Raw genomic sequence first — 27,500 nt, 5'->3', positions numbered from 1 at the left:
AACCAACGTGGAATAGATGTTGAACTGACGTCTGTGCCCAGTGGGGTCTGCCTTTAATGACACCTTTCCACTGCGTTCTTTTCTATATCCTTGGTCTGAGTAGAGTTCCTATTCTGACGGTAACAACTCAAGTTCTCTCTAAACCTCTTTACCCACCCACCCTCTCTCTCTCTAAACCTACCTCTGTCCTCTTTACCCACCCACCCTCGCTCTCTCTCTCATCCATCTCCCTCGCTCTCTCTCTCTCTCATCCATCTCCCTCGCTCTCCCTCTCTCTCTCTCTCTCTCTCTCTCTCTCTCTCTCTCTCTCTCTCTCTCTCTCATCCATCTCCCTCACTCTCTCTCATCCATCTCCCTCGCTCTCTCTCTCTCTCATCCATCTCTCTCTCTCTCTCTCTCTCTCTCTCTCTCTCTCTCTCTCTCTCTCTCTCTCTCTCTCTCTCTCTCTCTCATCCATCTCCCTCGCTCTCTCTCTCTCTCTCTCATCCATCTCCCTCGCTCTCTCTCTCCTCTCTCATCCATCTCCCTCGCTCTCTCTCATCCATCTCCCTCGCTCTCTCTTTCTCTCTCATCCATCTCCCTCCCTCTCTCTCTCTCTCTCTCTCTCTCTCTCTCTCATCCATCTCCCTCGCTCTCTCTTTCTCTCTCATCCATCTCCCTCGCTCTCTCTTTCTCTCGCATCCATCTCCCTCGCTCTCTCTTTCTCTTGCATCCATCTCCCTCACTCTCTCTTTCTCTCTCATCCATCTCCCTCGCTCTCTATTTCTCTCTCATCCATCTCCCCCGCTCTGTCTTTCTCATCCATCTCCCCGCTCTGTCTTTCTCTCTCATCCATCTCCCCCGCTCTGTCTTTCTCTCTCATTCATCTCCCTCGCTCTCTCTCTCATCCATATCCCCCGCTCTGTCTTTCTCTCTCATCCATCTCCCCCGCTCTCTCTTTCTCTCTCATCCATCTCCCCCGCTCTCTCTTTCTCTCTCATCCATCTCCCTTGCTCTCTCTTTCTCTCTCATCCATCTCCCTCGCTCTCTCTTTCTCTCGCATCCATATCCCTCGCTCTCTCTTTCTCTTACATCCATCTCAATCGCTCTCTCATTCTCTCTCATCCATCTCCCCAGTGAGGTCAGAGCTAAGGGAACGGATCAGAGAAGGATTTTACCCATCATCCCCCACTCGAACTCTCCATTATCCTCTGCTAGCACCACACCTGCTGTTCACCTAGAATACCCTCCCCCTCTTCTCTGCTCTTCTCTACTATTTTCCTCATCTCCCCTTTCCTTCTCTACAGCAGCATCTGTTTCACTCGATCGTCCTCCTCTCCTCTCTGGCTTCCTTCCATCTCTCCCATCCTTCTCTCAAGCTTCCTTCCACCTCTCCTCTCCTTGTCTACCTTCCTTCCATATCTCCATCTTCCTTCCATTCTCCTCTCCTTCTCTCTACTTTCCATATCTCCTCTCCTCTCTACCTTCCATCTCTCCTCTCCTTCTCTCTACCTTCCTTCCATTTCTCCTCTCATTCTCTCTACCTTCCTTCCATCTTGTCCATCCCTCCCATCTTTACCCATCATACTTTTCATCTGCCTTCACTCTTCTCTGGTTGATATCTCCTCTCCTTCTCTCTACATTCCTTCCATATCTCCTTCTCTCACCTTCCTTCCATCTCTCCTCATCTTCTCTCTACCTTCCTTCCATCTCTCCTGTGTGCACTTCCGGGTTGGAGCGAGCGGTCGCATTCGCACTTCGGTCCGCAGGAGACACTGCTAGCTAGCTAACAGCTAACAGCTAACAGCTAGCCAACGTCTACTGAATTAACTTCCCACTCAACAACCCGGTCGCATTCCGCTTCGCTCCACAGGTAGTATCACATTTTCATTTCATTTCATTACAGCACAATGGTTTGATTTGCTTGATCGTAGCTAGCTACATAGCTAGCTACATAGCCGTCCTTGTATCAAAGATAATTGTGTAGTCTAGAGCGATTTTCTAGGTTAGCTAGCCAGCTATTGTCATTCTTTTAACGCAACGTAACGTAATCAACACTGCTAGCTAGCCAGCTAGCCCCCGAATAGCTGCACTGTAGTAACTATTACACTCAATGGAACGACTTGATTAGTGTAGTGTCAACAACGCAGCCACTGCCAGCTAGCCTACTTCAGCAGTACTGTATCATTTTAATAATTTTAGTCAATAAGATTCTTGCTACATAAGCTTAACTTTCTGAACATTCGAGACGTGTAGTCCACTTGTCATTCCAATCTCCTTGCATTAGTGTAGCCTCTTCTGTAGCCTGTCAACTATGTGTCTGTCTATCCCTGTTCTCTCCTCTCTGCACAGACCATACAAACGCTCCACACCGCGTGGCCGTGGACACCCTAATCTGGTGGTCCCAGCGCGCACGACCCACGTGGAGTTCCAGGTCTCCGGTAGCCTCTGGAACTGCCGATCTGCGGCCAACAAGGCAGAGTTCATCTCAGCCTATGCCTCCCTCCAGTCCCTCGACTTCTTGGCACTGACGGAAACATGGATCACCACAGATAACACTGCTACTCCTACTGCTCTCTCCTCGTCCGCCCACGTGTTCTCGCACACCCCGAGAGCTTCTGGTCAGCGGGGTGGTGGCACCGGGATCCTCATCTCTCCCAAGTGGCCATTCTCTCTTTCTCCCCTTACCCATCTGTCTATCGCCTCCTTTGAATTCCATGCTGTCACAGTTACCAGCCCTTTCAAGCTTAACATCCTTATCATTTATCGCCCTCCAGGTTCCTCGGAGAGTTCATCAATGAGCTTGATGCCTTGATAAGCTCCTTTCCTGAGGACGGCTCACCTCTCACAGTTCTGGGCAACTTTAACCTCCCCACTTCTACCTTTGACTCATTCCTCTCTGCCTCCTTCTTTCCACTCCTCTCCTCTTTTGACCTCACCCTCTCACCTTCCCCCTACTCACAAGGCAGGCAATACGCTCGACCTCATCTTTACTATATGCTGTTCTTCCACTAACCCCATTGCAACTCCCTCCAAGTCTCCGACCACTACCTTGTATCCTTTTCCCTCTCGCTCTCATCCAACACTTCCCACACTGCCCCTACTCGGATGGTATCGCGCCGTCCCAACCTTCGCTCTCTCTCCCCCGCTACTCTCTCCTCTTCCATCCTATCATCTCTTCCCTCTGCTCAAACCTTCTCCAACCTATCTCCTGATTCTGCCTCCTCAACCCTCCTCTCCTCCCTTTCTGCATCCTTTGACTCTCTATGTCCCCTATCCTCCAGGCCGGCTCGGTCCTCCCCTCCCGCTCCGTGGCTCGACGACTCATTGCGAGCTCACAGAACAGGGCTCCGGGCAGCCGAGCGGAAATGGAGGAAAACTCGCCTCCCTGCGGACCTGGCATCCTTTCACTCCCTCCTCTCTACATTTTCCTCCTCTGTCTCTGCTGCTAAAGCCACTTTCTACCACTCTAAATTCCAAGCATCTGCCTCTAACCCTAGGAAGCTCTTTGCCACCTTCTCCTCCCTCCTGAATCCTCCTCCCCCTCCCCCCCCTCCTCCCTCTCTGCAGATGACTTCGTCAACCATTTTGAAAAGAAGGTCGACGACATCCGATCCTCATTTGCTAAGTCAAACGACACCGCTGGTTCTGCTCACACTGCCCTACCCTGTGCTCTGACCTCTTTCTCCCCTCTCTCTCCAGATGAAATCTCGCGTCTTGTGACGGCCGGCCGCCCAACAACCTGCCCGCTTGACCCTATCCCCTCCTCTCTTCTCCAGACCATTTCCGGAGACCTTCTCCCTTACCTCACCTCGCTCATCAACTCATCCCTGACCGCTGGCTACGTCCCTTCCGTCTTCAAGAGAGCGAGAGTTGCACCCCTTCTGAAAAAACCTACACTCGATCCCTCCGATGTCAACAACTACAGACCAGTATCCCTTCTTTCTTTTCTCTCCAAAACTCTTGAACGTGCCGTCCTTGGCCAGCTCTACCGCTATCTCTCTCAGAATGACCTTCTTGATCCAAATCAGTCAGGTTTCAAGACTAGTCATTCAACTAAGACTGCTCTTCTCTGCATCACGGAGGCGCTCCGCACTGCTAAAGCTAACTTTCTCTCCTCTGCTCTCATCCTTCTAGACCTATCGGCTGCCTTCGATACTGTGAACCATCAGATCCTCCTCTCCACCCTCTCCGAGTTGGGCATCTCCGGCACGGCCCACGCTTGGATTGCGTCCTACCTGACAGGTCGCTCCTACCAGGTGGCGTGGCGAGAATCTGTCTCCTCACCACGCGCTCTCACCACTGGTGTCCCCAGGGCTCTGTTCTAGGCCCTCTCCTATTCTTGCTATACACCAAGTCACTTGGCTCTGTCATAACCTCACATGGTCTCTCCTATCATTGCTATGCAGACAACACACAATTAATCTTCTCCTTTCCCCCTTCTGATGACCAGGTGGCGAATCGCATCTCTGCATGTCTGGCAGACATATCAGTGTGGATGACGGATCACCACCTCAAGCTGAACCTCGGCAAGACGGAGCTGCTCTTCCTCCCGGGAAGGACTGCCCGTTCCATGATCTCGCCATCACGGTTGACAACTCCATTGTGTCCTCCTCCCAGAGCGCTAAGAACCTTGGCGTGATCCTGGACAACACCCTGTCGTTCTCAACTAACATCAAGGCGGTGGCCCGTTCCTGTAGGTTCATGCTCTACAACATCCGCAGAGTACGACCCTGCCTCACACAGGAAGCGGCGCAGGTCCTAATCCAGGCACTTGTCATCTCCCGTCTGGATTACTGCAACTCGCTGTTGGCTGGGCTCCCTGCCTGTGCCATTAAACCCCTACAACTCATCCAGAACGCCCCAGCCCGTCTGGTGTTCAACCTTCCCAAGTTCTCTCACGTCACCCCGCTCCTCCGCTCTCTCCACTGGCTTCCAGTTGAAGCTCGCATCCGCTACAAGACCATGGTGCTTGCCTACGGAGCTGTGAGGGGAACGGCACCTCAGTACCTCCAGGCTCTGATCAGGCCCTACACCCAAACAAGGGCACTGCGTTCATCCACCTCTGGCCTGCTCGCCTCCCTACCACTGAGGAAGTACAGTTCCCGCTCAGCCCAGTCAAAACTGTTCGCTGCTCTGGCCCCCAATGGTGGAACAAACTCCCTCACGACGCCAGGACAGCGGAGTCAATCACCACCTTCCGGAGACACCTGAAACCCCACCTCTTTAAGGAATACCTAGGATAGGATAAGTAATCCTTCTCACCCCCCTAAAAGATTTAGATGCACTATTGTAAAGTGGCTGTTCCACTGGATGTCATAAGGTGAATGCACCAATTTGTAAGTCGCTCTTGATAAGAGCGTCTGCTAAATGACTTAAATGTAAATGTAAATGTCTCCTTCTCTCTACCTTCCTTCCATCTCTCCTTCTCTCTACGTTCTGTCCATCTCTCCTCTCCTTCTCTCTACATTCCTTCCATCTCTCCTTCTCTCACCTTCCTTCCATCTTTCCTCATCTTCTCTCTACCTTCCTTCCATCTCTCTTTCTCTCTACCTTCCTTCCATCTCTCCTTCTCTCTACGTTCTGTCCATCTCTCCTCTCATTCTCTCTACATTCCTTCCATATCTCCTTCTCTCACCTTCCTTCCATCTCTCCTCATCTTCTCTCTACCTTCCTTCCATCTCTCCTTCTCTCTACCTTCCTTACATCTCTCCTTCTCTCTACCTTCCTTCCATCTTGTCCATCCCTCCCATCTTTACCCATCATACTTTTCATCTGCCTTCACTCTTCTCTGGTTGATATCTCCTCTCCTCCTCGCCCCCTCCCCTCTCCTCCTCTCCCCCTCTCCTCCTCTCCCCTCCCCTCTCCTCCTCTCCCCCTCCTCTCCTCCTCTCCCCCTCTCCTCTCCTCATATCCCCCTCTCCTCTCCTCCTCGCCCCATCTCCTCTCCTCCTCTCCCCATCTCCTCTACTCCTTTCCCCCTCTCCTCTCCTCCTCTCCCCCTCTCCTCTCCTCCTCTCCCCCTCTCCTCTCCTCATATCCACCTCTCCTCTCCTCCTCTCCCCATCTCCTCTACTCCTTTCCCCCTCTCCTCTCCTCCTCTCCCCCTCTCCTCTCCTCCTCTCCCCCTCTCCTCTCCTCATATCCCCTCCCCTCTCCTCCTCTCCCCCCTCTCCTCTCCTCCTCTCCCCATCTCCTCTACTCCTTTCCCCCTCTCCTCTCCTCCTCTCCCCCTCTCCTCCTCTCCCCCTCTCCTCTCCTCATATCCCCCTCCCCTCTCCTCCTCTCCCCCTCTCCTCTCCTCATATCCCCCTCTCCTCTCCTCCTCTCCCCATCTCCTCTCCTCTTCTCCCCATCTCCTCTACTCCTTTCCCCCTCTCCTCTTCTCCTCTCCTCCTCTCCCCATCTCCTCTCCTCCTCTCCCCATCTCCTCTACTTCTTTCCCCCTCTCCTCTCCTCCTCTCCCCATCTCCTCTACTTCTTTCCCCCTCTCCTCTCCTCCCACCCCTATAGAGGTAGAGACAGAACTAAGACCAAACTGAGTAAAAATTACACAAAAAAACCTCAAGCAGTCCCAAAACCTTCAACATGCGTCCTTTATCATGTACGCACGCACACAAGCACACACACACACGCACACACACACAGGCACACGCACACACGCACACACGCACACACGCACGCACACGGACACACGCACGCACACGGACACACACACATGCACACACTTACTTTAGCTACAGTCCCCCAGGTGGTCTGACAGATCAAAGCCTTTGTGTTTGTGTGACAGATGAGACAGTAAGGGGTCAACACACTGCTGTGTGTGTGTGTGTGTGTGTGTGTGTGTGTGTGTGTGTGTGTGTGTGTGTGTGTGTGTGTGTGTGTGTGTGAGTGTGTGTGTGTGTGTGTGTGTGTGTGTGTTTGGGGGGGGCTGATCACCAACAATGATGAGACAGCCTATAGGGAGGAGGCCAAAGACTTGGTTGTGTGGTGCCAGGATAACAACCTCTCCCTCAACGTAATCAAGACAAAGGAAATGATTGTGGACTATAGGTAAAGGAGGTCCGAGCATGCCCCCATTCTCATCTACGGGGCTGTAGTGGAGCAGGTTGAGAGCTTCAAGTTCCTTGGTGTCCACATCACCAACAAACTAGAATGGTCCAAACACACCAAGACAGTTGTGAAGAGGGCACGACAAAGCCTATTCCCCCTCAGAAGACTGAAAAGATGTGGCATGGGTCCTGAGATTCTCAAAAGGTTCTATAGCTGCACCATCCAGAGCATCTTGACTGGTTGCATCACCGCCTGGTATGGCAACTGCTCGGCCTCCGACCACAAGGCACTACAGAAGGTCGTGTGTACAGCTCAGTACATCACTGGGGCCAAGCTTGCTGCCATCCAGGCCCTCTATACCAGGCAGTATCAGAGGGAGGCCCAAAAATTTGCCAAGGACTCCAGCTACCCTTAGACATAGACTGTTCTCTCTGCTACTGCACGGCAAGCGGTACCGGAGAGCCAGGTATAGGTACAACAGGTTTCTTAACAGCTTCTACCCCCAAGCTTCTACTCCTGTGACAGTTAATCAAATGGCTACCCAGACTATTTGCATTGTCCCCACCCCAGCCCCATTTTTACACTGCTGCTACTCACTGTTTATTTTCTATGCATAGTCCCTTTACCTCTACCTACAGTATATGTACATATTAACTCAAGTACCCCTGTATATCGCCTCACTACTGTTCTTTTATTGTTGCTCCTTAATTATGTTTTATTTTTACTAGTTATTTTAGATTGTTTGACTTCAGTTTATTTGAGTAAATACTTTAACACTTTTTTTTCTTAAACCTGCATTGTTGGTTCAGGGCTTGTAAGTAAGAATTTCACTGGTAGCTCTGTTGTATACGGCGCACGTGACATATACAATTGGATGTCCCTTCTTTCCCACCTCCTCCACCTCTAATTGTCTCTGGTAGACGAAGACAGTGACAGTGGTGACTAAAGCAAACTAATTACTGAGGGTTTTGGAGAGTGTGTGTGTGTGTGTGTCTATATATATGTATATAGATACATAGATCAACTGATCGATAGAGAGATAGATAGATAGTGTACCTGACCATTGTGACTGACCACAAATTAAGTAAACCCTTGACTATGTACAGACTCAATTTTAAAACTTTTATGAGTGTAATGTTTGCTAATGTTCCCCTTGTTATTTTCCATTTTGTTTATTGTCTCTTCCATTTGCTTTGGCAATGTAAACATATGTTTCCCATGTCAATAAAGCCTTTTGAATTGAATTGAGAGAGAAACAGAGAAAGAGAGAGTGACAGATAGAGGGATACAGAGTGTTCCATTGGTTTCATTTCTATGTGAGCAGAATCCACTCCCAGTATTGTAAAGGAAGTGTTGTTGTCAATAGATGGGACCAATTATGAAGAGAAATTAAAAGCTTGAGCTCTACTCTTTCTGGCTAATTAATTAACATTGATTTATATTTATATAGACCGTCGTGTTGCTGCTGTGTGTCTCTGTGTGTGTATGAATAATAGCTTTGACTTTCTGCTAATTACCCAGAATTCCCTCTGTCGTCTTGTTAATTGTCCAGCCCCCCACCCCCCACCCCCCTCTCTCTCCTTCACCTCTGCAGTGGTTGCCAGGGTATCTGTGAACATATTTAGATTCCAGACATTCCCCCCTTTTCTCCCCCTCACCACTGGTTCTAAAATGAAACGAAGTAACCAACCAATGAAACCACAGGTAAAATCTCCACATTTGTCTCCAGTCAGGCATGTGAATGGCTTTTTCTGCCGACTATCTCTCCCCTGTTATCTCCCAGAGCGGGGCAAGACAGAGACAGGGGTGTGGGGGGATATCCTGAGATGAGAGGCAGATTGGAGCTGGCATCAGCTGGCCGACAGGGTTTGCGGGACAGATTGGAAATCAAACTGTGTGAGAGCTGAACAGACACACACACACACACACACACACACACACACACACACACACACACACACACACACACACACACACACACACACACACACACACACACACACACACACACACACACACACTGGATATGGGACACAACAGTAACACATCCCCTCCTCTCAATCTCCCCTCCATACAATCTGTTTTCATCATCCCTCCATCTCTGCACCTTCCTGCCTTTCTCTGTCCATCTGTTATTTCTCTCCCTCTCTCTCTCTCTCTCTCTCTCTCTCTCTCTCTCTCTCTCTCTCTCTCTCTCTCTCTCTCTCTCTCTCTCTCTCTCTCTCTCTCTCTTTCTCTCTCAATCTATTTTGAACACCTCTTTCTCTCAGTTTCTCTCTCAGTTTCTACCCTTTCTCTTGGGCTGTCATTCTAGCCTTCCCTAAATCTCCTTCCTTCTCTCCTGTCTCTTTCTCCTTCCAAATGCATTGCTCTGGGGCGTTCATGGAGATCAATCTACATCTCTCTTCCCTGTCAACCTGTGCAGATGATCTGCAATACGCACGCACGCACGCACGCACGCACGCACGCACGCACGCACGCACGCACGCACGCACGCACGCACGCGCGCGCACGCACACACACACACACACACACACACACACACACACACACACACACACACACACACACACACACACACACACACACACACACACACACACACACACACACACACACACACACACACACACGGCTACAGTGTCATCTCTTAATGAGAGGGAGGATAGGTACTGGCAGCCGTCTGATGGTGTGACTGACAGCTCTGACTCTCTGGCTCTGTCTCCAGGAGCTCTAGCCAGTTTACCAACCCTCTCCTCTCCCCATGCCAAAACAAGAGGACCAGTCCTGGGGCCAGAGGGAGGGGGTGGCAGGCCTGTCTGGAGCTCCAGCTCCAGTCCCTGTGACAGGGCACACAGCCATACCCAGCCCCTACCACCTGAACCTAAACAGGCTGGGCTGGCAGGACAGACAGGAGAGCGTGTGTGTCCATCTGCAGAGACGTTCCCCTAATTTAAAAGCTTCTGAGGGTGGTCTACTGTGTGAGTGTGTGTGTGTTACTTTATGTGTGTATGTGTGTGTGTGTGTGTGTGTGTGTTACTCTATGTGTGTGTGTGTGTGTGTGTGTGTGTGTGTGTGTGTGTGTGTGTGTGTGTGTGTGTGTGTGTGTGTGTGTGTTTCAGAGGAGGAAGGGGAGGACCATCCTCCTCAGTGAAATGTCATAAAAATATAAGTAGTGAAATACTAAAAACGTTATTCTTTTTAGATAAAATTATACTAAATATAATAATATGTCACCAAATGATTAATTAAAACACACTGATTTGCAATGAAGGTCTACAGTAACTTCAACAGCACTGTCTGGGCTAGCACCATGGTGTAGCCGGAGGACTGCTAGCTTCTGTCCTACTCTGGGTACATTGACTTCAATACAAAACCTAGGAGCCTCGTAGGCCTCACCCCCTTCCATAGACTTACATGGTAATTATGACCACTTCCGGAGGACGTCCTCCAACCAATCAAAGCTTGCAGTATGAACTGACATGTTGTCCATCCAATCATAGGATTAGGATCAGAGAATTAACCTAGTGTGTTGTATTGGGAGTGTGCCGCAGGGCATTATGGGGGGGGGTTCTATGTGTTTAGAAGCTTGGTGAGTTGGTGACATTGGATAGAGATCAAAAAGTGATAGTTGAGCATTTTTGGGATTTTTGGCATTTTTGCTACTGCTATATGCAGTAGCAAGTAGCAGTAGCTAGCTAGCTACCAGCTCGAGTTTTAGCAGCAAACACCACTGCAGATATGGTTGACTTTTGTTGAAGAACCCCTTTCTGGGGTACACAGAAAAGGTGTGAATTAAAAGCCGAAGGTCGACCGCCGCCTGAGATCAGTTTCATGAAGAAGGATGAAAAGGTGTGAATTAAAACCGAAGGTCGACCGCCGCCTGAGATCAGTTGAAGAAGGATGAAAAGGTGAGGGAGTTCAATACAACCTGGTATTAAAAGTATAGCTGGTTAACAGGGAGCTTTCCATCAAGCCGCCTGTTCTGCTGGCCTTGCCTGCTATTTGGAAAGTCTGAGCCTTGGTGGAAAAGTGGGTACAGTGACCCGAAGAACATCGATCGTTCAGCTAAATGGCAAAACAAAAGCAAGGAGCATGTAATTGCCCACATCAGATTCAAGCTTCTGGGAAAAAGCGGCATGGATCACGTCCAAGGTCTTCATATTCAAACTGTGCAACACAATGAGAAAGTCAGAAGAAACAGGGCTATTCTCAAGCGGCTTATCAACACCACTGTGTTTTTTGGGGGCCTGAAATAATTGTTTTTTAATAAAGGACACGACTCATTACACAAATGTTGCAGCAGCCTAGACTACACCTAAACATTAGAGATCTGACATGCTGTACGGGATGAAAACGAGACTGTTTTTCAGTCTGATCAACTGTAGGCTACTAATAAGAGCAGATGTATACAGCCCATGCACCCTGTCCATCTGTTCTGGGTAAACTAATTGGAAACCTTTTGTATTTATAGTCTATTTGTGTGCCAGGAGAAAATGTGAATGTGATCAAATTTGGATTATATTGAAAATGGGGCTGGCTAGGCTGCCTATACGTTTCAATGCAAAATGATGAACTGGAATTAATCAATCAACATAATAGTGATGACAGATGTGAGAACATTTTTTATAAGGTCTACAGTTGCGTAGGCCTGAGTGATGCAAACATGCATAAAGCTCATCCCTGTGAGTTCAATCTACCAGTTGTTGTTAATGTGTCTGGGTAGAGGAAATCCCCCTCCGAATCTGGTCTAAATATAATTCATAAGAACAAATATAAGGTAGACCATGTGACCTGATTAGGAAAGACTGGTCGCATCACAGCCCTTATATAACATGATTAGTCACTTTATCATTGTAGGGCCCAGAGTGTTCTCCTGGTTAGGTTAACAGATAAGGAAAAGCTCCGGGCCCCAGGGACTACAGATTGCCCTCCTACTCTGGGACCTATTGTGCCACCAATCTGCTTGCAGTTGTCAGATATGGTCAGGTATGTGGATGATCAGGGCGATAATTCAGGAACGTTTCTTGGGCTACTTTGATGTGTCAAGTGGGTGAGACGCACAGTCTGTGTTTGACTTCATGAAGAAACGTGTTGTTCAAACCGAAGATGGCGCAGCTGTAATGGAATGTATCTGCTATTTTGTATTTACAGCTAAGTCCCCTCCTGTTCCCTGATTAAGAGGTGATGACCACTCCACTACCATCGTCAACTCTCCCCTGACATGAACTGAAGCCACGTCTCATGTGTCCACTCATCCACTGGCACATTGAATGTTTCCTCTCCAAGCTCTCTGAGTAGTAGACCTGTCAATTTTCTCTCATTCCTGTATGAAGTCAATCACTTCCACAATCACATTATTACACATCAGTGATTTGACTCCTTGCTTGGACTAACCAACTGGTTATTTTGTCTAACTGTGTAGAGCGTTGTGTTATTGCTTTTTGTCTTCCCAGTAAAATACTTTCCTGCACTGAAGTCAAGCCTCTGAACACCTCAACTCATGGCTCATACCCTCATTCAATCACTGCTGTGATCCATTCCCAACACTGTAGAAGTAGCCCTCTCATTCCCCATAATGTTGTACTGTACATGTCTTTATTAAATCCTTTAGGTTAAATCATTTCTCTTTGACGATTCTCTTTCACGTCTCTGTGCGTTCCACGCCTGTACTTTGGGTCTCCCATCCTTCTACATTTTTCAAGACACCAGGCTCCACTGGTATATGTGTGTGTGTGTGTGTGTGTGTGTGTCTGTGTGTGTGTGTGTGTGTGTGTGTTAGAGCGTTACTGCTCCGCTTATTGGCATTTCCTTGCTTTGCATGTTACAGCATCAACTAGTTCTACCACAGGCCTGGGACCTGTACTAGTGAATTAGTGCTGATCAGACATCAATACCGCATGGTGCTCTCTCTCTGGGGATCTGATCTGGGATCAGGATTAGAGAGGAGAAACACAACTACAGCAGAGAACAGAGAAGAGGGGAGGGGCATCTCTTTGTCTCTGCAAGCAAGACCGGAGGAGACGGGTGTGTGAGCAGTGAGCTGCAGTACGCCTTCCTCTGAGGCTCTTTGTGTGTGTGTGTGTGTGTGTGTGTGTGTGTGTGTGTGTGTGTGTGTGTGTGTGTGTGTGTGTGTGTGTACTTAGTATTTCCAGTGGTAACACACCAAAGTATTGTACATATTGTAATTGAACCACAGCAGTCTTTGTGTTCAGCATGATAAGGATGAAGGTAATAAAGTGAACCTACGTTTCTCTCTCCTGCTTCGGTTCACACTAGGGACAGCACTAGGGACAGCACTGGGGACAGCACTGGGGACAGCACTAGGGACAGCACTAGGGACAGCACTAGGGACAACACTAGGGACAGCACTAGGGACAGCACTAGGGACAGCACTAGGGACAGCACTGGGGACAGCACTAGGGACAGCACTAGGGACAACACTAGGGACAGCACTAGGGACAGCACTAGGGACAGCACTAGGGACAGCACTGGGGACAGCACTGGGGACAGCACTGGGGACAGCACTAGGGACAGCACTGGGTACAGCACTGGGGACAGCACTGGGGACAGCACTAGGGACAGCACTAGGGACAGCACTAGGGACAGCACTGGGGACAACACTAGGGACAGCACTGGGGACAACACTAGGGACAGCACTAGGGACAGCACTAGGGACAGCACTAGGGACAGCACTAGGGACAACACTAGGGACAGCACTAGGGACAGCACTAGGGACAGCACTAGGGACAACACTAGGGACAGCACTGGGGACAACACTGGGGACAGCACTAGGGACAACACTAGGGACAGCACTAGGGACAGCACTAGGGACAGCACTAGGGACAGCACTAGGGACAGCACTGGGGACAGCACTAGGGACAGCACTGGGGACAGCACTGGGGACAGCACTGGGGACAGCACTGGGGACAGCACTGGGGACAGCACTAGGGACAGCACTGGGGACAACACTAGGGACAGCACTGGGGACAGCACTGGGGACAACACTAGGGACAGCACTAGGGACAGCACTGGGGACAGCACTGGGGACAACACTAGGGACAGCACTAGGGACAGCACTAGGGACAGCACTAGGGACAACACTAGGGACAGCACTAGGGACAGCACTAGGGACAGCACTAGGGACAACACTAGGGACAGCACTAGGGACAGCACTGGGGACAACACTGGGGACAGCACTAGGGACAACACTAGGGACAGCACTAGGGACAGCACTAGGGACAACACTAGGGACACCACTAGGGACAGCACTAGGGACAGCACTAGGGACAGCACTGGGGACAGCACTGGGGACAACACTAGGGACAGCACTGGGGACAGCACTGGGGACAACACTAGGGACAGCACTAGGGACAGCACTGGGGACAGCACTGGGGACAACACTAGGGACAGCACTAGGGACAGCACTAGGGACAGCACTAGGGACAGCACTAGGGACAGCACTAGGGACAACACTAGGGACAGCACTAGGGACAGCACTGGGGACAACACTGGGGACAGCACTAGGGACAACACTAGGGACAGCACTAGGGACAGCACTAGGGACAACACTAGGGACACCACTAGGGACAGCACTAGGGACAGCACTAGGGACAGCACTGGGGACAGCACTGGGGACAGCACTAGGGACAGCACTAGGGACAGCACTGGGGACAGCACTGGGGACAGCACTGGGGACAACACTAGGGACAGCACTAGGGACAGCACTAGGCACAACACTAGGGACAGCACTAGGGACAGCACTAGGGACAGCACTGGGGACAGCACTGGGGACAGCACTGGGGACAGCACTATGGACAGCACTAGGGACAGCACTGGGGACAGCACTGGGGACAGCACTATGGACAGCACTAGGGACAACACTAGGGACAGCACTAGGGACAACACTAGGGACAGCACTAGGGACAGCACTAGGGACAGCACTGGGGACAGCACTAGGGACAGCACTGTATGTAGCAATTATATAGTGCTTCTGGCCTCAGCTAGTCAACATGTACCAGTATGAAGTAGAGATTTTATACACTCTGCTACTGGTCTCACCTGGAATTAAGTGCATTTAAGTATTGTGTCACTAGTCTCACCTGGCGTGTAGTGTGTATTCAGTGTGTTTAACTGGGACTAGTTTTTCACCTGGTCTGTAGTGTGTATTCAGTGTGTTTAACTGGGACTAGTTTCTCACCTGGTCTGCAGTCTGTATTCAGTGTGTTTAACTGGGACTAGATTCTCACCTGGTCTGCAGTGTGTATTTAGTGTGTTTAACTGGGACTAGTTTCTCACCTGGTCTGCAGTGTGTATTCAGCGTGTTTAACTGGGACTAGTTTCTCACCTGGTCTGCAGTGTGTATTCAGCGTGTTTAACTGGGACTAGTTTCTCACCTGGTCTGCAGTGTGTATTCAGCGTGTTTAACTGGGACTAGTTTCTCACCTGGTCTGCAGTGTGTATTCAATGTGTTTAAGTGGGACTAGTTTCTTACCTGGTTTCCAGTGGGACGTTACTATTCAGTACCCAGCTGTCCTGTAGCTGTACAGACTCTGGTGAGGTGGGTCCATCCCCTGGTACTGGAGGGGGGGCATGGATGGGGTTCCTACCCCCTCTCAGGGTGTTCCTGTTCAGGCTGTTGGCTGAGGAGTGGTGGTGGTGGTGGGAAAGGGTCTGGTGGTTGTGGGTGGGAGGCAGGGGGGGTCGCAGGGTGGACCCACCGAGGTGGTTAGGAGCTCCTGGACAGAGAGAGGGAGAGAAAAAAACAAGATGGTTATTCAGAAAGAAGACAGGAATGGCAAGAGAGAGAAGAGAAGAAATACCAGTAACATGTTATTTTACTGGTCTAGATGCTGTCCTTCCTTCACTCAAACAAAAATACAACGATTAAAAAGTAATTACATTATTTGAACTTTGATGTGCCTTGGTAAAAAAAAATTGGAATGAAATGGAAATTTCAGCTGAAAAGAGAATTAATAACCTTGGGTTCTGAAATGGACCTGTTTTTGCTATGAAATATCATAATGACGGCATGGTTGTAGTCATCTCAACTGCAGGACTAACACACCATGCTTTAATTTCTTCCTGCTGTACGCTTCTGAAGATTGGCAGTACTCTCCTTTATTTACATTATGTTACTCTCTGCCTGCCAACTCAAAGGTTCGGTATGTGTGCGTGTGCGTGTGCGTGTGCGTGTGCGTGTGTGTGTGTGCGTGTGCGTGTGTGTGTGTGGAGGAAGATGGGGTTTCATAGTCATGCATATAATTTCCAAAACATTGTATTTTCTTCCTCCTCCCGTCTCATCCCTCCGTTTCATCTACTCTTATCCCTTTTCATCAGTCCTTTTCCATCTATTTCTACACCCCTGTTAATGGCTGTGAACCTGTGATATATGCTACTATTTACATTTCAAACAGACACACACACGACATCTGTATACATTCTTGTATTTACATTCACAAACCACACTGCCTTTCCCTCTCAAATCTACCCATAAAAATGCATTGCATTTTTCAAAGCTCCCTTTCCTTCGATTAATATTTAAAAAAACAAATATTCTTTCAAATTCTACTGAATTATATATGGCACTTTCAATAGCAGAAGAAATGACAGTTTTTGAAAGCAAGCTTGTGGTTTCAAGTTTCCAAGTAAGCCGTGTCCTGATGGTTGTGGTTTAGTGTGGTTGAGTTACTCTCTGCTGCCGCATGGCAAGAGGTACCGGAGCACCAAGTCTATGTCCAAAAGCCTTGTCAACAGCTTCTACCCCCAAGCCATAAGACTGCTGAACAGCTTCTACCCCCAAGCCATAAGACTGCTGAACAGCTTCTACCCCCAAGCCACAAGACTGCTGAACAGCTTCTACACCAAAGCCATAAGACTGCTGAACAGCTTCTACCCCCAAGCCATAAGACTGCTGAACAGCTTCTACCCCCAGGCCATAAGACTGCTGAACAGCTTCTACCCCCAAGCCATCAGACTGCTGAATAGCTTCTACCCCCAAGCCATAAGACTGCTGAACAGCTTCTACCCCCAAGCCATAAGACTGCTGAACAGCTTTTAGCCATAAGACCCCAAGCCATAAGACTGCTGAACAGCTTCTACCCCCAAGCCATAAGACTGCTGAACAGCTTTTACCCCCAAGCCATAAGACTGCTACCCCAAGCCATAAGAACAGCTTCTACCCCCAAGCCATAAGACTGCTGAACAGCTTCTTCCCCCAAGCCATAAGACTGCTGAACAGCTTCTACCCCCAAGCCATAAGACTGCTGAACAGCTTTTACCCCCCCAAGCCATAAGACTGCTGAACAGCTTCTACCCCCAAGCCATAAGACTGCTGAACAGCTTTACAGCCTACCCCCAAGCCATAAGACTGCTGAACAGCCATTCTACCCCCAAGCCATAAGACTGCTGAACACAGCTTCTGAACACCCCCAAGCCATAAGACTGCTGCTTTTACCCCAAGCCATAAGACAGCTTCTACCCCCCCATAAGACCATACCCCCAAGCCAAGACTGCTGAACAGCTTCTGCTGAACAGCTTCCCCCAAGCCATAAGACTGCTGAACAGCTTTTACCCCCAAGCCATAAGACTGCTGAACAGCTTCTACCCCCAAGCCATAAGACTGCTGAACAGCCTCTACCCCCAAGCCATAAGACTGCTGAACAGCTTCTACCCCCAAGCCATAAGACTGCTGAACAGCATCTACCCCCAAGCCATAAGACTGCTGAACAGCTTCTACCCCCAAGCCATCAGACTGCTGAACAGTTCATCAAATGGCCACCCAGACTATTTACATTGATCCCCTTTTTTTTACATTGCTGCTAATCGCTGTTTATTATCTATGTCACTTTACCCCTATCTACATATACATACTACCTCAATTACCTCAACTAACCCGTACCCCCGCACATAGACTCGGTACCGGTATCCCCTACAGTGAGGGAAAAAAGTATTTGATCCTCTGCTGATCTCTCCCATGGTGGAGAGTTTGGAATCTGATTGATTGCTTCTGTGGACAGGTGTCTTTTATACAGGTAACAAGCTGAGATTAGGAGCACTCCCTTTAAGAGTCTGCTCCTAATCACAGCTGGTTACCTGTGTAAAAGACACCTGGGAGCCAGAAATCTTTCTGATTTAGAGGTGGTCAAATACTTATTTCCCTCATTAAAATGCAAATCAATTTATAACATTTTTGACATGCGTTTTTCTGGATTTTTTTCTTGTTATTCTGTCTCTCACTGTTCAAATAAACCAGCATTAAAATTATAGACTCGTCATTTCTTTGTTAGTGGGCAAACGTACAAAATCAGCAGGGGATCAAATACTTTTTCCCCTCACTGTATATATATAGCCTCGTTATTGTAATTATATTGTGTTACTTTTTTTACTTCAGTTAATTTAGCAAATATTTTCTTACTCTTCATTGTTGGTTAATGGCATTTAAGTAAGCATTTCACAGTAAGATCTACACCTGTGGATACCGCTTGTTGTGCGGTAGCAGAGAGAACAGTCTATGACTAGGGTGGCTGGTGTCTTTGACAATTTTTAGGCCTTCCTCTGACACCACCTGCCATATAGGTCCTGGATGGCAGGAAGCTTGGCCCCAGTGATGTACTGGTCCGTATTCTACAGTGATGCTAGCCTGTTAGTCTGCTAGAGAGCTCGACCAAAGCATTATTTATACAGCAACACTAGCCTGTTAGTCTGCTAGAGAGCTCGACCAAAGCATTATTTATACAGCAACACTAGCCTGTTAGTCTGCTAGAGAGCTCGACCAAAGCATTATTTATACAGCAACACTAGCCTGTTAGTCTGCTAGAGAGCTCGACCAAAGCATTATTTATACAGCAACACTAGCCTGTTAGTCTGCTAGAGAGCTCGACCAAACCATTATTTATACAGCAACACTAGCCTGTTAGTCTGCTAGAGAGCTAGACCAAACCATTATTTATACAGCGATGCTAGCCTGTTAGTCTGCTAGAGAGCTAGACCAAAGCATTATTTATACAGCAACACTAGCCTGTTAGTCTGCTAGAGAGCTCGACCAAAGCATTATTTATATAGCAACACTAGCCTGTTAGTCTGCTAGAGAGCTCGACCAAACCATTATTTATACAGCAACACTAGCCTGTTAGTCTGCTAGAGAGCTAGACCAAAGCATTATTTATACAGCAACACTAGCCTGTTAGTCTGCTAGAGAGCTCGACCAAAGCATTATTTATACAGCAACACTAGCCTGTTAGTCTGCTAGAGAGCTCGACCAAAGCATTATTTATACAGCAACACTAGCCTGTTAGTCTGCTAGAGAGCTCGACCAAACCATTATTTAGACAGCAACACTAGCCTGTTAGTCTGCTAGAGAGCTCGACCAAACCATTATTTATACAGCAACACTAGCCTGTTAGTCTGCTAGAGAGCTAGACCAAAGCATTATTTATACAGCAACACTAGCCTGTTAGTCTGCTAGAGAGCTCGACCAAACCATTATTTATACAGCGACGCTAGCCTGTTAGTCTGCTAGAGAGCTAGACCAAAGCATTATTTATACAGCAACACTGGCCTGTTAGTCTGCTAGAGAGCTAGACCAAAGCATTATTTATACAGCAACACTAGCCTGTTAGTATGCTAGAGAGCTAGACCAAACCATTATTTATACAGCAACACTAGCCTGTTAGTCTGCTAGAGAGCTAGACCAAACCATTATTTATACAGCAACACTAGCCTGTTAGTCTGCTAGAGAGCTAGACCAACACATTATTTATACAGCAACAATAGCCTGTTAGTCTGCTAGAGAGCTCGACCAAAGCATTATTTATACAGCAACACTAGCCTGTTAGTCTGCTAGAGAGCTCGACCAAAGCATTATTTATACAGCAACACTAGCCTGTTAGTCTGCTAGAGAGCTCGACCAAAGCATTATTTATACAGCAACACTAGCCTGTTAGTCTGCTAGAGAGCTCGACCAAAGCATTATTTATACAGCAACACTAGCCTGTTAGTCTGCTAGAGAGCTCGACCAAACCATTATTTATACAGCAACACTAGCCTGTTAGTCTGCTAGAGAGCTAGACCAAACCATTATTTATACAGCGATGCTAGCCTGTTAGTCTGCTAGAGAGCTAGACCAAAGCATTATTTATACAGCAACACTAGCCTGTTAGTCTGCTAGAGAGCTCGACCAAAGCATTATTTATATAGCAACACTAGCCTGTTAGTCTGCTAGAGAGCTCGACCAAACCATTATTTATACAGCAACACTAGCCTGTTAGTCTGCTAGAGAGCTAGACCAAAGCATTATTTATACAGCAACACTAGCCTGTTAGTCTGCTAGAGAGCTCGACCAAAGCATTATTTATACAGCAACACTAGCCTGTTAGTCTGCTAGAGAGCTCGACCAAAGCATTATTTATACAGCAACACTAGCCTGTTAGTCTGCTAGAGAGCTCGACCAAACCATTATTTAGACAGCAACACTAGCCTGTTAGTCTGCTAGAGAGCTCGACCAAACCATTATTTATACAGCAACACTAGCCTGTTAGTCTGCTAGAGAGCTAGACCAAAGCATTATTTATACAGCAACACTAGCCTGTTAGTCTGCTAGAGAGCTCGACCAAACCATTATTTATACAGCGACGCTAGCCTGTTAGTCTGCTAGAGAGCTAGACCAAAGCATTATTTATACAGCAACACTAGCCTGTTAGTCTGCTAGAGAGCTAGACCAAAGCATTATTTATACAGCAACACTAGCCTGTTAGTCTGCTAGAGAGCTAGACCAAACCATTATTTATACAGCAACACTAGCCTGTTAGTCTGCTAGAGAGCTAGACCAACACATTATTTATACAGCAACAATAGCCTGTTAGTCTGCTAGAGAGCTAGACCAAAGCATTATTTCTACAGTGATGCTAGCCTGTTAGTCTGCTAGAGAGCTAGACCAAAGCATTATTTATACAGCAACACTAGCCTGTTAGTATGCTAGAGAGCTAGACCAAACCATTATTTATACAGCAACACTAGCCTGTTAGTCTGCTAGAGAGCTAGACCAAACCATTATTTATACAGCAACACTAGCCTGTTAGTCTGCTAGAGAGCTAGACCAACACATTATTTATACAGCAACAATAGCCTGTTAGTCTGCTAGAGAGCTCGACCAAAGCATTATTTATACAGCAACACTAGCCTGTTAGTCTGCTAGAGAGCTCGACCAAAGCATTATTTATACAGCAACACTAGCCTGTTAGTCTGCTAGAGAGCTCGACCAAACCATTATTTATACAGCAACACTAGCCTGTTAGTCTGCTAGAGAGCTAGACCAAACCATTATTTATACAGCGATGCTAGCCTGTTAGTCTGCTAGAGAGCTAGACCAAAGCATTATTTATACAGCAACACTAGCCTGTTAGTCTGCTAGAGAGCTCGACCAAAGCATTATTTATATAGCAACACTAGCCTGTTAGTCTGCTAGAGAGCTCGACCAAACCATTATTTATACAGCAACACTAGCCTGTTAGTCTGCTAGAGAGCTAGACCAAAGCATTATTTATACAGCAACACTAGCCTGTTAGTCTGCTAGAGAGCTCGACCAAAGCATTATTTATACAGCAACACTAGCCTGTTAGTCTGCTAGAGAGCTCGACCAAAGCATTATTTATACAGCAACACTAGCCTGTTAGTCTGCTAGAGAGCTCGACCAAACCATTATTTAGACAGCAACACTAGCCTGTTAGTCTGCTAGAGAGCTCGACCAAACCATTATTTATACAGCAACACTAGCCTGTTAGTCTGCTAGAGAGCTAGACCAAAGCATTATTTATACAGCAACACTAGCCTGTTAGTCTGCTAGAGAGCTCGACCAAACCATTATTTATACAGCAACACTAGCCTGTTAGTCTGCTAGAGAGCTAGACCAAAGCATTATTTATACAGCAACACTAGCCTGTTAGTCTGCTAGAGAGCTCGACCAAACCATTATTTATACAGCGACGCTAGCCTGTTAGTCTGCTAGAGAGCTAGACCAAAGCATTATTTATACAGCAACACTAGCCTGTTAGTCTGCTAGAGAGCTAGACCAAAGCATTATTTATACAGCAACACTAGCCTGTTAGTCTGCTAGAGAGCTAGACCAAACCATTATTTATACAGCAACACTAGCCTGTTAGTCTACTAGAGAGCTAGACCAACACATTATTTATACAGCAACAATAGCCTGTTAGTCTGCTAGAGAGCTAGACCAAAGCATTATTTCTACAGTGATGCTAGCCTGTTAGTCTGCTAGAGAGCTAGACCAAAGCATTATTTATACAGCAACACTAGCCTGTTAGTATGCTAGAGAGCTAGACCAAACCATTATTTATACAGCAACACTAGCCTGTTAGTCTGCTAGAGAGCTAGACCAAACCATTATTTATACAGCAACACTAGCCTGTTAGTCTGCTAGAGAGCTAGACCAACACATTATTTATACAGCAACAATAGCCTGTTAGTCTGCTAGAGAGCTAGACCAAAGCATTATTTCTACAGTGATGCTAGCCTGTTAGTCTGCTAGAGAGCTAGACCAACACATTATTTATACAGCAACAATAGCCTGTTAGTCTGCTAGAGAGCTAGACCAAAGCATTATTTCTACAGTGATGCTAGCCTGTTAGTCTGCTAGAGAGCTAGACCAAAGCATTATTTATACAGCAACACTAGCCTGTTAGTCTGCTAGAGAGCTCGACCAAAGCATTATTTATACAGCAACACTAGCCTGTTAGTCTGCTAGAGAGCTAGACCAACACATTATTTATACAGCAACAATAGCCTGTTAGTCTGCTAGAGAGCTAGACCAAAGCATTATTTCTACAGTGATGCTAGCCTGTTAGTCTGCTAGAGAGCTAGACCAAAGCATTATTTCTACAGTGATGCTAGCCTGTTAGTCTGCTAGAGAGCTAGACCAAAGCATTATTTATACAGCAACACTAGCCTGTTAGTCTGCTAGAGAGCTCGACCAAAGCATTATTTATACAGCAACACGAGCCTGTTAGTCTGCTAGAGAGCTAGACCAACACATTATTTATACAGCAACAATAGCCTGTTAGTCTGCTAGAGAGCTAGACCAAAGCATTATTTCTACAGTGATGCTAGCCTGTTAGTCTGCTAGAGAGCTCGACCAAAGCATTATTTATATAGCAACACTAGCCTGTTAGTCTGCTAGAGAGCTCGACCAAACCATTATTTATACAGCAACACTAGCCTGTTAGTCTGCTAGAGAGCTAGACCAAAGCATTATTTATACAGCAACACTAGCCTGTTAGTCTGCTAGAGAGCTCGACCAAAGCATTATTTATACAGCAACACTAGCCTGTTAGTCTGCTAGAGAGCTCGACCAAAGCATTATTTATACAGCAACACGAGCCTGTTAGTCTGCTAGAGAGCTAGACCAACACATTATTTATACAGCAACAATAGCCTGTTAGTCTGCTAGAGAGCTAGACCAAAGCATTATTTCTACAGTGATGCTAGCCTGTTAGTCTGCTAGAGAGCTAGACCAACACATTATTTATACAGCAACAATAGCCTGTTAGTCTGCTAGAGAGCTAGACCAAAGCATTATTTCTACAGTGATGCTAGCCTGTTAGTCTGCTAGAGAGCTAGACCAAAGCATTATTTATACAGCAACACTAGCCTGTTAGTCTGCTAGAGAGCTCGACCAAAGCATTATTTATACAGCAACACTAGCCTGTTAGTCTGCTAGAGATCTAGACCAACACATTAGTTATACAGCAACAATAGCCTGTTAGTCTGCTAGAGAGCTAGACCAAAGCATTATTTCTACAGTGATGCTAGCCTGTTAGTCTGCTAGAGAGCTAGACCAAAGCATTATTTCTACAGCAACACTAGCCTGTTAGTCTGCTAGAGAGCTAGACCAAAGCATTATTTCTACAGTGATGCTAGCCTGTTAGTCTGCTAGAGAGCTAGACCAAAGCATTATTTATACAGCAACACTAGCCTGTTAGTCTGCTAGAGAGCTCGACCAAAGCATTATTTATACAGCAACACTAGCCTGTTAGTCTGCTAGAGAGCTAGACCAACACATTATTTATACAGCAACAATAGCCTGTTAGTCTGCTAGAGAGCTAGACCAAAGCATTATTTCTACAGTGATGCTAGCCTGTTAGTCTGCTAGAGAGCTCGACCAAAGCATTATTTATATAGCAACACTAGCCTGTTAGTCTGCTAGAGAGCTAGACCAAAGCATTATTTATACAGCGATGCTAGCCTGTTAGTCTGCTACAGAGCTAGACCAAAGCATTATTTATACAGCGATGCTAGCCTGTTAGTCTGCTACAGAGCTAGACCAAAGCATTATTTATACAGTGATGCTAGCCTGTTAGTCTGCTAGAGAGCTAGACCAAAGCATTATTTATACAGCAACACTAGCCTGTTAGTCTGCTAGAGAGCTAGACCAAAGCATTATTTATACAGCAACACTAGCCTGTTAGTCTGCTACAGAGCTAGACCAAAGCATTATTTATACAGCAACACTAGCCTGTTAGTCTGCTAGAGAGCTAGACCAAAGCATTATTTATACAGTGACGCTAGCCTGTTAGTCTGCTACAGAGCTAGACCAAAGCATTATTTATACAGCGATGCTAGCCTGTTAGTCTGCTAGAGAGCTAGAGCAAAGCATTAGGCTGGGGTACATATGCAGACACCAGCAAAATGAGGCAGGGGCTCTTCATGGCACATTAACTTCACATTGTATGTACGTGTGTGTGTGTGACAAAGTGTCTTTGTCTGTGTACGTGTGTGTCGGTGTGTGTGTGTGTGTGTGTGTGTGTGTGTGTGTGTGTGTGTGTGTGTGTGTGTGTGTGTGTGTGTGTGTGTGTGTGTGTGTGTGTGTGTGTGTGTGTGTGTGTGTGTGTGTGTGTGTGTGTGTGTGTGTCCGTGTGTGTGTTAGACCCATGGCAATAATAACCATAGGAAGCTGTTTGTTTTCCAGGCTCTGGAAGGGTACACTGTTTATTGACATTCTCTCTGGTTCAACACAATGAGTCGCCTGGCGGGGTGTGTGTGTGTGTGTGTGTGTGTGTGTGTGTGTGTGTGTGTGTGTGTGTGTGTGTGTGTGCGTGCGTGCGTGCGTGCGTGCGTGCGTGTGTGTGTGTGTGTGTGAAGGCTAAAAGCTCTAGTTCAGCAGTTTAAAATAAATCAGCATAGAGCTAAACTCAGTGTTCACTCTCTCCCTCTGTCTCTCTCTAGTTCTCTCTTTCTCTCTTTCTTCCTTCTGTTGTAAATGTTCAGCTTCTGAGGGAGGTAACTGGTTAACTTACACTAATCTCCACAGAACCAACTGCACACTTGCTTTGTCACAACAACAGTGATTAAACATTCATCCCAGCAGAGAAATTAAGTTGTGTATTCCCTTCCTGGCAAGTAGCTAGTGACCCTCTCGCTAAAAATAGATAGCGCTCCTTATGCATAATGAATGGGCCGCAGAGCCACAGCGCTAACGCTAGCTCTTTCTAGGAGCGATCAGACGCGCTCCATTTGGCCTGAGAATCTTCTATCTCTCTGAGAATGTGTGTCTGAGAACGTTCGGAGCAGGTGCTCTGAGCCAGACCCAATTCCAAACCCTGAACCACATTTGGTTTTCCATTTCCACTTGCTAAACAGAAATACAAGTGTGTGTTCTTGTGTGTGTGTGTGTGTAACCATGAGCATGTTTGTGTGTGTGTCATGTAGAGTGGACGCTGAGCAGGAAATTAGAATGGCCAAGCCATGCAGAAACTAACAACAGAGATAATCCCCAGGAAGTCACACACTGTGTGTGTGTGTGTCTGTGTGTCTGTCTGTCTGTCTGGCTGTCTGTTTGTTTGTCTGTCTGTCTGTCTGTCTGTCTGTCTGTCTGTCTGTCTGTCTGTCTGTCTGTCTGTCTGTCTGTCTGTCTGTCTGTCTGTCTGTGTGTTTGTGTGTGTGTTTGTGTGAGGGAGAGAGTGTTTGTGTGTGTGCTTCTGTGTGATTATGCTTGTTTGTGTCTACGGTCGCTGGTGTGTGTGTGTGTACCAGAGGCTGGTGGGAGGAGCTATAGGAGAACAGGCTCATTATGGAATGGAATAAATACCATTTGAGCCTGTAACCTATAGCTCCTCCCACCAGCCTCCTCTGGTGTGTACATATGCTGTGTCTCTCTCTCTTCCCCAAGCTCTCTGTTATGGCTTGGTTTTTGCTCTGACATGCAGTCAGCTGTGGGAACTTATAAAGACAGGTGTGCCTTTCGAAATCATGTCCAATCAATTGAATTTACCACAGGTGGACTCCAATCAAGTTGTAGAAATATCTCAAGGATGATCAATGGAAACAGGATGCACCTGAGCTCAATTTCAAGTTTCAGAGCAAAGGGTTATTTTTTGTATTTTCTACATTGTAGAATAATAGTGAAGATATCAAAACTATTAAATAACACATATGGAATCATGTAGTAACCAAAAAAGTGTTAAACAAATCTAAATCTATTATATATTTGAGATATTTCAAAGTAGACACCCTTTGCCTTGATGACAGCTTTGCACACTCTTGGCATTCTCTCAACCAGCTTCACCTTGAATGCTTTTCCAACAGTCTTTAAAGAGTTCCCACATATGCTAAGCACTTGTTGGCTGTTTTTCCTTCACTCTGCAGTCCAACTCATCTCAAACAATCTCAATTGGGTGATTTTGGAGGCCAGATCATCTAATGCAGCACTCCATCACTCTCATTCTTGGTCAAATAGCCTTTACACAGCCTGGAGGTGTGTTGGGTCATTGTCCTGTTGAAAAACAAATGATAGCCCCACTAAGCGCAAACCAGATGGGATGGTGTATCACTGCAGAATACTGTGGTAGCCATGCTGGATAAGTGTGCATTGAATTTTGACTCATCAGATCAAAGGACAGATTTCCATCGGTCTAATGTCCATTGCTCGTGTTTCTTGTCCCAAGCAAGTATCTTTTTCTTATTGGTGTCCTTTAGTAGTGATTTCATTGCAGCAATTCGACCATAAAGGCCTGATTCACGCAGTCACCTCTGATCAGTTGATGTTAAGATGTGTCTAATAGTTTAACTCTGTGAAGCATTTATTTGGGCTGCTATTTCTGAGGCTGGCAACGCTAATGAACATATTCTCTGCAGCAGAGGTAACTCTGGGTCTTCCTGTTCTGTGGCAGTCCTCGTGACAGACAGTTTCATCATAGCGCTTGAAGCAACTTTCAAAGTTATTGACATGTTCCATATTGACTGACCTTCAAGTCTTAAAGTAAAGATGGACTGTTGTTTTTCTTTGCTTATTTGAGCTGTTCTTGCCATAATATGGACTTGGTCTTTTTCCAAATAGGGCTATCTTCTGTATACCACCCCTACCTTGTCTCAACAAAACTGATTGGATCAAATGCAATGAGGAAATCATTTCCACAAATTACATTTTAACAAGGCCTATTAATTGAAGTGCATTAATT

At 46.9% G+C, this 27,500-nt stretch overlaps 1 protein-coding gene across 1 annotated transcript in view; it reads right to left on the bottom strand.

The window, feature by feature from the left end:
• Positions 1–27,500, bottom strand: part of LOC118375290 (teneurin-2-like) — a 181,721-nt gene that overhangs the window by 136,922 nt on the left and 17,299 nt on the right. The window contains exon 3 of the mRNA XM_052518261.1: positions 15,527–15,770. Coding sequence (XP_052374221.1) covers positions 15,527–15,770 — 244 coding nt within the window. The remainder of the gene's footprint in view (positions 1–15,526; positions 15,771–27,500) is intronic.

This window comes from Oncorhynchus keta, chromosome 4 (assembly GCF_023373465.1).
Source record: "Oncorhynchus keta strain PuntledgeMale-10-30-2019 chromosome 4, Oket_V2, whole genome shotgun sequence".
Taxonomy (NCBI): domain Eukaryota; kingdom Metazoa; phylum Chordata; class Actinopteri; order Salmoniformes; family Salmonidae; genus Oncorhynchus; species Oncorhynchus keta.
This window is presented reverse-complemented; position numbering and strand designations above follow the sequence as displayed.